Source organism: Polyodon spathula, chromosome 1 (genome assembly GCF_017654505.1).
Source record: "Polyodon spathula isolate WHYD16114869_AA chromosome 1, ASM1765450v1, whole genome shotgun sequence".
Lineage (NCBI taxonomy): Eukaryota > Metazoa > Chordata > Actinopteri > Acipenseriformes > Polyodontidae > Polyodon > Polyodon spathula.
In genome coordinates this window covers 5824641-5835807 of record NC_054534.1, presented here as the reverse complement: position 1 = coordinate 5835807, position 11167 = coordinate 5824641, and the positions used below count along the sequence as shown (strand labels likewise).

General features: G+C 38.1%; 1 protein-coding gene across 1 annotated transcript in view; it reads left to right on the top strand.

Annotated features, from left to right (window-relative positions):
• The window catches only part of LOC121313073 (arrestin domain-containing protein 3), a 12235-nt gene extending 4681 nt beyond the window's left edge, over positions 1–7554 (top strand). Inside the window, exons 3-8 of the mRNA XM_041245217.1 lie at positions 230–377; positions 1501–1603; positions 2032–2288; positions 3764–3926; positions 4241–4395; positions 6142–7554. Of these exons, the coding sequence (XP_041101151.1) occupies positions 230–377; positions 1501–1603; positions 2032–2288; positions 3764–3926; positions 4241–4395; positions 6142–6210 (895 nt within the window). The 3' untranslated portion in view covers positions 6211–7554. The remainder of the gene's footprint in view (positions 1–229; positions 378–1500; positions 1604–2031; positions 2289–3763; positions 3927–4240; positions 4396–6141) is intronic.
• Positions 7555–11167: the final 3613 nt, after the last annotated feature.

The following is an 11167-nucleotide window of genomic DNA, read 5'->3' as shown; positions in this document are numbered from 1 at the left end:
CGGAATGCCATTGGTTTTCCATTCATGAAATTGAGATTCAGATATTTAATATCTGATGACGTTGGTTATTTGAATGGTAATGCAGAGGAACATGGGTGCCAACTATCCCACTTTTGGTGTGATGGTCCCTCCTTTCATTTTGTAAAGCATTTTAATGGAGTGAGTCCGAGGTTTGCGTTTCTGCAGGATGTGTGCTCTTATTTTAATGAGAGTTTTGTTTTCCGCACAGGCCACTGGCTACCTCCTTTGAAGGCAAAAATGGCAGTGTGCGCTACTGGGTGAAAGCTGAACTTCACAGGCCCTGGCTTCTGCCAGTGAAAGTGAAGAAGGAATTTACAGTCTTTGAGCACATTGACATCAACACTCCTTCGTTGCTGGTACGTGCTATTTTTCGTTTGCTGTACAGTCTCCTAAAGAATGTAAAATAGTGATGCTGCATTATAGAAATGGCTGAAACACGCGTCCTCCGAAATGTGTTCCTGCCAGTCCATCACTTTTCGCACTGCAGATCCACCAAACCTGTAGTGCTGGAGGACAACGCAGATCTGAATGGCTCCACTGCAGACCCGCAGGCACCCTTTCAGTCACAGGGGTCGCTGGTGCGCTGTGAACCATGAATTGCCCTGCTGACCTAATCCATACCTGGGCTGCACTCGGCCAATTGGGCAGTCACAGTCGGCAATGGCTGTGGATTCGAACCTGCTGTCTCCAGGCTACAGGGCACATCCTGCACTCCACGCGGAGCGCCTTTAGTGGATGCGCCACTTGGGAGCCCTTTTGCACACTTTTTTTATGAGTTTCCTATCCAATAAATCTGTGTCTTATTGAAAATATTTGTTTGTCAGGGGTAACTACTTATTTGAATTAATGCCTGTTATGTTACTGGATTTTTTTTGTTTGTTTTTTGTTCTGCGCTGCCAATTAGTGAAGGCAATGACAGGCACCATACTCGGTCCAGCCTTTTCAAATCCCTGAAACCATGTGAAGTGTGCAGAAACTGCGTTTCCCATTCAAGGGCTATGTCCTTGGCCAGCTCTTTAATCTGTAAATCGCTGACATCTTGTGGATTGCAAGTACATTTTGGAAGCTTATTTTGGTGGTGGGGGAATTTTTAGATTTCTGGTGAATGGAACTTTTGGATTACGTCTGGCTCCTCAGGATAAGCCTCTTGGAAGAATATTTACTAATCTGTTATTAAAACAGATATTTACTAATCTTGGTGATTAAAACAAAAAAAATGTACGAACTTTGTAGACCCTACAATGACCTTTTACGAGACATTTTATATATATATATATATATATATATATATATATATATATATATATATATATATATATATATATATATATATATATATATATATATATATATATATATATATATATAAAAATGTGCCTGATGTGTTTTTACACTCAAAGAAGCCATGCCAGGCTTAACTGGACAGCATTCTGAAGAGTATATGAATTGATGTGTGTTTCCTATCTGTTTTGTATGCAGTCACCCCAGGCAGGCACAAAAGAGAAGACTCTTTGTTGCTGGTTCTGCACCTCAGGTCCCATCTCCTTAAGTGCCAAAATTGAAAGAAAGGGCTACACCCTCGGTAAGGACCTGAATATTGCATTGCAAGTGCTCTTGTGTCAAGTCTTATACAGTGATAGAATCATAACATGAGACACGCTGGCGTGAAGTTCCATGTTCTGTAGAACATGTGAAGAATTTTTACTGAGGGTTGGAAATAAAATTCCTATTGGACAGCTCTTCGCGGTCTTCCAGGTTTTGCTGACAGCTTAAAGCCCACGCAACCTGAATGAAACTGCTGTGCAATGAGTGTCTTATTTCCATCCCTTCACTCCATTTATGATGGGGGAATCGATAGCAAATTATTTTGTGCTAATAGTGTTATGAACAAATTAAAAGTGGTCTTTACTGTAATTGGCAGGAGAAAAATTCCATATAGCATTTTGAAAAACAAACATTTAATTGGCTTTAAATGTGTAAGTGGCAATTGATTTGTGCTTTCCTTTGCAGGGGAATCCATTCAGATCTTTGCTGAAATTGAGAATTGCTCCTCCCGCGTGGTAGTGCCAAAGGCAGCCATTTACCAAACACAGACTTTCTATGCCAAAGGGAAAATGAAGGAAGTCAAACAACTCATAGCCAATCTGCGTGGGGAGTCCTTGTCCGCTGGCAAAACAGAGACGTGGAGTGGCAAAATGCTGAAAATCCCTCCAGTGTCTCCCTCCATTCTGGACTGCAGCATAATCAGAGTGGAATATTCACTAATGGTGTGTATATCTTATGTTGCCACTGGCTGTACTGAGTCAGGAAATCGTCATGGAGATTTGACAACTATGGCCAAAAGGGTTGCATCACCTAGAATTTTAGGATTGAAACATTCTTTTTTTTTTTTTTTTTTTTTTTTAATTATTATGTAATTTTGGATCTTTTTATTTAAGACCATGTAATCCAAAGAAACTACAGACTGATATCGCAAAAGTCTACCCAAAGCCACAGTAGTAGTACAGTATTTAATGTTCGATTTTGAAATGTCACATTTTTCAGTTGTTTTTTTGGAAAACTACAAAGCGGTGTGCAATCAGATTTGTTAACGTAACATTATTCAGCAGTGGAGAAAGGTACAGGTGGTACCAGCTTGGGCCACAGTACATTCTAGAGTGCATGAACCTGCTGAGCAATGAGCATCTTACTGCCATCCAGGTATAATCTGACTTTATGAAGCAAAACTTGTTAATTCTTTAGGGTGATGCAAAACTTTTGGCTATAATAATAACAATGTATTAAACCTCACAGATCCAATCTTTAAAACTTAAGCATTAAAAAAGTAATAATTAAATATCTTTATACACACACAGATATGAAGGTAAGAGTAAGAATTGAATCCCTACAGTAATCGGGGAGGGCTTTCTAATTGCATCAATCTTCAGCAAGGAGAATTGTAATGTAGCTTACAGCCAGGTAATTAGGGGTGTCCAGTTTTAAACAGGTACACATTTCACTAATGTTTACTGCTACTAAACATTTAGGCAATCACTACACATTAAAAAAAAAAAAAAAAAAAAAGCAGATAACAGCCACTAAATGAATTCAGTATGTTATTTAGTCCCTTGGTTGCTTCTTGAACTGTTTTGCATGGCTTACTAAAATGGGGAGCCCTGCTTCAGCAATTAGAAAGCCCGGATGTTTGGTTTATTTTTCCACCATTGTGAGTTGGTTGCTACATTATGCTGTGTTGAGCTTGGCACAGTCTTTAAGTGTCTGAAGTGTAAACGGTAGAGTTGACGGCCTTTTAGTGTGTATAGTAAGGTATTGGTAAATGTGAGTGCTATAATTTGCTGTACAGCTGTGTGAACACAAACCTAACCTCTTTAAAGTGGCCTTCTGAAGTTCTTTCTGATGAGTCTGCGAGTCTTTCTCTTAAAAGATTATGGAACAGAGACACCTGAATGTAACCCACCTTACAATCTCAACAGTTCTAGATGTTCTGTACAGGTGTTGCTAAGACAATTGCTCGTGCTAATGTTGAACAGCTGCACAGGTGTGGGTTTATGAAACTTTTAATAAGCTCTTGCCATCTTAGGTGTGCTAATTCACCCTGTACAAACAGGTTCAGTGTGCCGTTTATACTCGCTATACTGCTGATTCACTGTTATTCTCTGTGCTTTTAATCTGACCAATGTATTTTTGCTTGTGGTTATCGCAGGTCTTAGCAGGTCTAAGTCCTGTCCCGTTTCATTCATAGGTATATGTGGATATTCCTGGAGCAATGAACCTGCTCCTGAATTTGCCTCTGGTCATCGGTACGATACCCCTGCACCCTTTCGGCAGTCGCACCTCCAGTGTGAGCAGTCAGTGCAGCATGAACATGAATTGGCTGAGTATGGCACTTCCGGAAAGACCCGAAGGTAAGGAAGGAGACTACTGCCTATTCGAGATTTTAGGGTTAAAGTGCTTAGTACTTCATCTGCATTAGTGTTTCTTATACAAATGTAGCATTGTTCATTAAACTCAGTATTAAGTGTTTCATATTCTTATTGTAATTTGTGTACCATCTCAAGTCTTTCAAACAAAACTTTTCAAATAAACATAACTCCTGAATAAAATAAAAAGATTAATATGTAGGATGTTAAAACTGGGACAAAACAAAAAAAAACTATGTACGCCTCATGTTGGCAGTTGTGATGAATGGCTGTTTTAATGTTTACTGTTATATTTTTAGCACCACCAAGCTATGCAGAAATTGCCACAGAAGAACAGAGACAGAACAGCATGGCACCCCCTGCTGCACGGGATGACTTTGAGCGGGCACTCGAGGGACCACTATTTGCATATATCCAAGAGTTCCGCTTTCAACCACCGCCCCTCTATTCAGAGGTATGAGAACGCTGCACAGGGACTCTATCTGGGTTTTATTTATTTTGCATATTTAAAGGCCTCCACCACAACTCTTTGTATTGGTAACTACCAGGTTATACATAAAGAAATGATTTTTATTTTTTATAATTGTCTTTTTATTTTTCAACACTTTTTTTTATTTTTGTTTAATGTCTAAAAATTGTTTTATTCCAGATACAGATTAATAAAATAACTCAAATAGATGTATATAAATAAACACAAAGTATACATCATGTTTTAAATAAATATGTATTTTGATTAAATTATCCTTTTTTTATGATTTTGGCAAAACAGACCCAGCACAGAAATTTAGTTACCGTAATTTCTCATTAGCGACAGTAACGGTAATGTACGTGAAGCCCCCCACTGTTTTTAATTAACTGCCTATAAACCCGCTATAAAAAAGTACAATAACATAAAATAAGTACCAAAATATTTTTATTGTTGCACAATGGAAATCAAGTCCGCATGAAGGATGTTAAATCAACAAACTCAAAAAATGGCTTATTTCAGAACGTTGTGCAATTCAACATTAACTCAAAAAGCAGGTTACCGAAAGATAATTCGGATGCTTTACTTGTGTATTCATGAAGAGCACAAATATTCAAACTAAGAATTAAACGCACACACGCATGCAACAGTACTCTGTTTTCTTTTTTCATGGGTTGTCATCTGTCACTTGCAGTCTGTGAAGAACTTTAATTCTTAAACGACTCATTCCAAATTATATATCTGCGCAAATGCTAGTCACATCTTCCGTTTCCCTTCAGACCGTGTCTATGGTAATGGCTGAGCCTTGACAATTACGATTGCAAGTATTTATGTAAAGTATTTTTTATGTAAACAAGTACAAGGAACATCCTGCTCCAGGAACCTGCTGCTCTACATAACCCTCTCTATACTGTGGTGGGATCAACATCCCCTAAACTGACCTACTTCTGGGCTTCTGGAGTCCCTGCTTTCTCATGGACACTCCTGTCTCTTCCAATGGCTTTGGCTGGGCAGTGCCTTCACGAACACTGCCTTGGAGTGGAAGGGCTTCGTTGTAGTTGTCCTGCGGAGTGGACGCTCTGCTCCTTGATGCAAACAAAAGCTCTCACTCCGTGCCTGTCTGTCAGTAGCACTGCAGTAGCCCCGAGCTGTAGCTCAGCCTTTTTTTGAGCTCCACGCCGCATCCACAGGCATGCCCCCCAGCCAGTCCAGACCTCCCGATCAGCTCAACACATGGCGAGCCCACTGCTCAACTGGTCGCCAAGCAACGCGTTTCCTGCTGAGCGTCGCAGCTGCTTTCTCAAAGACACACGGCACTCCACGAACCAGCGACAGGGATCTCCCAATTTAAAAATGTCATTCTGTGTTTTGCTTTATAATTTTTCATTTTATATTTGCATTTTATTTCGTTTTATATGTTGCATTTTGTTTTATTTCATATTTACGTAAAACATGGGGCCCTAGTTTTACAAATGCAAACCTTTTGAATGACATCAACCACTGTGGCTTGGTTGTCAGAATGGTGAAAAGGGAGCCAGGACACAACAAACCTGGGGCCCAATTCAGATTCGGGTAGTTAACAATATTTGTTGAATAAATAACTCCTCAATTATGGAGTATTTAAATAATTTCCAAAGTGCATAATTGTTTGCATAGAAATTCAGTTTTTGTTTATATATGACAATTTCTCCATGTCTTTCACATTTATTTATTTATTTATTTATTTATTGCCAGATTGACCCAAATCCAGATCAAGTAAACGGCATTGAAGAAGGGAGACCAGATTCTTGCCCATCTCGCTGAAGGAAACCCGGACCCACCCTGAGTTTACTTGAGGATTTTTATACTAGCGTCCTGCTCTGTTTCAAACAGAGAAAATGTGACGAGAAGTCCACTACGAGCAGAGGAAACTGTCGGACACTTTCCTGCCGAGTGGTGGACTGACATTAGACAACCTGTGATAATCATGAAGCCAACGGCCTAAGTACACAAGAGACTGCTCTGCCTGCCTAGAAAACATAGCTTTCCATAACCATGGCACGTACGTAGCTCTGTAGAGAGCAGGTTCTGTAGAAAAACAAAACAAACAAAAACAAGCGTTTCCTACATGGCGTTAAGCAGCATTTTACTTCAGAGGGAAGATTTGTTTTTGTTGTTGTTATTTTGTCCTCCTGCCTCTTTTGGAAGTTTGCGCATATTGCCTAGTGCTTGTGTTGCGTGGCTCTTTTTTAAAATCATGAAAAAAAAAAAACTTTTTTTTTTCCTCATTTTATGCTGGACTAGAGAATGCAGACTTTACTTAATCTGCACAACTATGAACAATGCAGAGTACAGCATTAAAAAAAAGAAAAGAAACTGAAATGAAGAATGCAATGACTTTTAGTTCTTATTAAGAAATGTAGCCTGGACTGTACCGGTGTTGGACCTGCTCAGTGCTGTCCTCTCGGGCTGATACTGCATCACCTTTTTAGCTTGGATCCAATCCTGGCTTGGTTTTCAAATGTCAAATGCCTTTAGCCCATTTTTGTTTTGCTGTATGTGTGTTCCTCAGCCTCCTGTAGTAGAACAGCAACAGATCACAAACCGAGTTACAAACACAACAAGCTGATATTCCACGGAATACTAGTGAGGGGCATTTTGAAGACTCTTCAGATTGAGCGTTTGTTGCCTTTCTACTATAACCACAGAGCAGCGTTGTTACATACTGCCTAAAACACTCACTCTCAGGTGAACGTCTCACTTGCCAAACAGTTGTTTTTTTCTTTTTCTTTTAATTGCACTGTTGAAGATAGTAAACCTAATAATGTGGGATACAAACCAAGATATGAGGCAGTTTTAAAAGACAAATAAGATTCCCTTTTTGTCCTGCCGAGCTTGCAGAATCCACCCATACCAAATGTTTTCCAGTCCTATGAAGCCAAAAAAAAGATAGAAAGATACAGACTATTACAGCAACCAGTTAGGCACAGAGGCCAAAGAGGTCTGGTTTGCTGTATGGCTGTAACGCTGTTAAACCTTCAAGCAAGTTAGAACAGGCCGACATGTTCTAGACTGTTTAAATGCATTATATTAAAGAAAGATGAAGCAAATGGAAGTCTGTTGATGATTTTATTTCTTTTTAAAGGTTGAAGGACTGGGAAAACATTTTGGTAAATCATCAACTACCCCCCCACCCCTCTATTGTTCCTCTGTGAAGTACCAGTGTGGCAATCAAAACAAGTTTACAATTGTAAAAGAGGCATTCTTAGAATTTAAACCAGCCAGCACATTGTAATAATCACCCAGCTTTTCACCATGTAAACATGTACACACATCAAAAAAGTTATCATAACTGAGTGGCCTTGACGAACAAGTGACGTGATTTATTGTTGTTATTATTTTCATAAATGATTACTTAATACCAGTTGCAGCCAAGCTAGGAATTCTTATATTGCCAGGCTGAGCCTTCACCTTTTATACCCACCTACATTTGGACAAAAAGGGAAAACAAACAGTCTTTTAAAATGAGAGAATAATTTGCAAGATCCCTGTATTACATTTTGTTCTCTTAAATACTGGGGTAGTTGATGACCTATGGCATTTGGTGTTTGTTGTTTTTGAGTCTGATAACTAACCCCATATCTATCTATCTATCTATCTATCTATCTATCTATATATATATATATATATATATATATATATATATATATATATATATATATATATATATATATATATATTTTTTTTTTTTAATATAAAAGACTAGGGAAAATTGCTGTTATACACGAAAGACTATGTATTTTCAGCTGGCAATACACAGTATAAAAGTCGAATGAAAATGGAATTGACCAATATTTCAGTCAGTGGCTTGGTTGCTGACACATTTCTGTATTTTTGTTTTAAAGATTTAAATGTGGTCTAATTAATAATTAAAAGAAAAAGAAACCGCAGCTAATTTCTTTTTTTATTTTTTTTTTTTATTTCTCTAGCCTGTTTTCATTGGTCAATCCCATAATCCAAAACATGTTGGGCTTGTATTATAGTCCAGTGTTCAAGCTAGTTTCCTTTTTTTTTTTTTTTTTTTTTTTTTTTTTTAAATTAGGAACAGAAATGTTAAATGAAAGGAAAAAATAAATCCCAAATGGTTTCGAAACCAAGTGCAATATTCCATGTTTTATGTATGATAGAATTTATTCTGTAGCTGTTTTGTAGTTCCTCATTATTTGTTGTTTAGTTTGGTGCTGCTCATTGTCTGTAGACTCTGTTACAAGAGGCGAATACCTGTTCTGAATGATTTCTTTTTGTCTACTTTGTCCTTGTGAAAAATAAACAAGGGTTTTTTTTGTTAAATCTTTGAGCTGCTGTTTTATTTCCCTTCAGATCAGTTGTTTGATTTCTTTCAATCCCATCATGTGCTGTGTCCAGGAAATGGTAACTGTTTTCTGTGATTCTTTCTGTCAAGTTACTGGTGGTGGTCAGAATAAATGACCTGCCTCACTGCCATGCCAGATCTATTTCTCATACTGTATATGCATTATACTTCATGTGAACAAACTGTTCCAGTACAGTGGCGTTCCCCTAACACTATGCAGATGCCAATGCTTTGGTTTTGTTCAGCTTTTCCCCCAATGCATTTCCCAAAGTTTAGCATGGTTAGTCCTGATTAATAGGTTTTACCATACCTCACTGGGATTTAAAATACTTGTGCTATGCTTTGTTATATTTATGCTAGTTTCTTACTATTAGAAACGTTTTGAAAATGATTCTACTAAGAGATGCATACAAAAGGAGTACAGTTTTAAGGAAGTGAACTGGGCCCACTCAACACATTAAGAATTGGGTTCTGCCCACAGTGTGAGGGGGTTGAACTGAATTAATGTTCTGTCATCTATTCAGTGTTTGTTTGGCTTAATTAATACCAGTTATATATATATATATATATATAATATATTATATATATATATATGATATATATCTATATATATATATATATATATATAATATATATATATATAGCTCGGAATGAGCTTGGTGACACATTTACGTTCTTGATATAGTTTTCGATTGACTGTTCTTTTTTTATGGGAAGTGAAGGTAAATGGAATTTCTGTACCAGTTCCACTGCTTACCCCCACCCCCCGAGGACTCCTGGTAGAAGATGGATTTGAATCTCACAGTGACTGGCACCTTACAGTCCCACATGAAGAAAGATGTCCTTGTGCTGTGCACATACAAAACTTTCTTTATGTGCAGAAACAATGTTATGCTGTCAAGTGATTTATCTTGGGCCAAATAATTTCGAAAATACAAAACTGACCAGGTGGTATTATTATTATTATGTAATAGTAAAAAAATACTAATTTGTAAAAGCCAAGAAGTATTATTACTGCAGGTAGTACTTTTTATTTTTCATCCATGTAAAGATAGAATATGCATATGGATATTTTTTATTATGTTTCACCAATCATGTAAGCCGACATCAAGAAGCTTTCAAGACTGCAGTACAGTGCTCTTTCTTTTTATGATGATGTAACTGGGCGTTCTGAAGAGACCATGCTTTTTGTGTTGGTGGAATGGCATTAGTAACAGATGGGAGTCACGACAATATCGCCTTATTACTGATTATGCAGATTAAAGGGCCACTTTACAAGGTAGGGATTTGAGAAGGTATGATCAGTATTATTTTATCCAGAGGTTTCATCCAGTATGCAAAGGCTGTATTTGTGTGTGTTGGGTTTCCCCCTCTGAAATCTAGCACTGCAGCAAATCTAGTTGTTGAGTAAGTTCATTACTAATCTATTTCCCCTTTTGAGGAGCACATTAAACAATGGTTCCCTTTTAATCTTTGGCAATGTTTGACATGTGGGCAGCATCTCTGTTTGCCTACACATTGTTGATGAAAGCTTCAGTTTGTGCGATTGCTTTTTAACAGCATTTTTGGTTTGACGTTCTTCTCTGGAGTGGATTATTTTCTCCTGGATTTGTAAATGTGGTGCATTGTCAGACAAGGTCCTTAAAGTCTATTGCACTGGAAGGTAATTTGTATTTATTCAATACATCTTAGAACATAAAAGATCCACAATGAGCTGCAATGTTTGCAGTGTACACTGCTGGACACTTTATTAGGACCTATCTACTGGGTTGGGTTCACCCTGGTGTGGCTCTTGTTCTCCAGTTTACCCTGGGTCCCTTGCTTACTACAGCAAGGCTAAACCAATGGCATAGTTTATTTAAGCACCATAATGGATCATGCCCACTCAATAATTGACACTTTTAAGATGATAATGCACCCACCTTACCAGAATTGTGATTGAGATGGACCTGAATGAGGCGTTCATCATCACAATCCTCTGCCTACCTCTCTGCACCAATAGTGTGAAATATGAATCACTGTATATATTAGCATTCCTCGAGACACCTTCCACCACTTTGTGGAGTCCATGCCAAGGCTGTCATTAGCGAAAATGATAAAGTTGTCAGGTTGTGTATATTTTGCCCTTCACTGCTATGAGAGGCATGGCGCCACACCCCTATGATTATCTACTGATGAGACTTGGTAGGAACAGTCCTGCAGGTATCTGAAGGACACAGGCAGCAGTACCAGCCCTGGTCTAACAGGCTCAGTAGATCATTCCTGTACAAGTCAACACTCAGAGTTCACAACTAACTGTAGCTTCGATACTGCAAATCTGTGAACCAGCAGAGAAAGAAGAGAATTACTGTAAACAATGCAGGTCATATCAAATTCAAACTAAAAATGCCATCAGCAAAATAAAAAAGG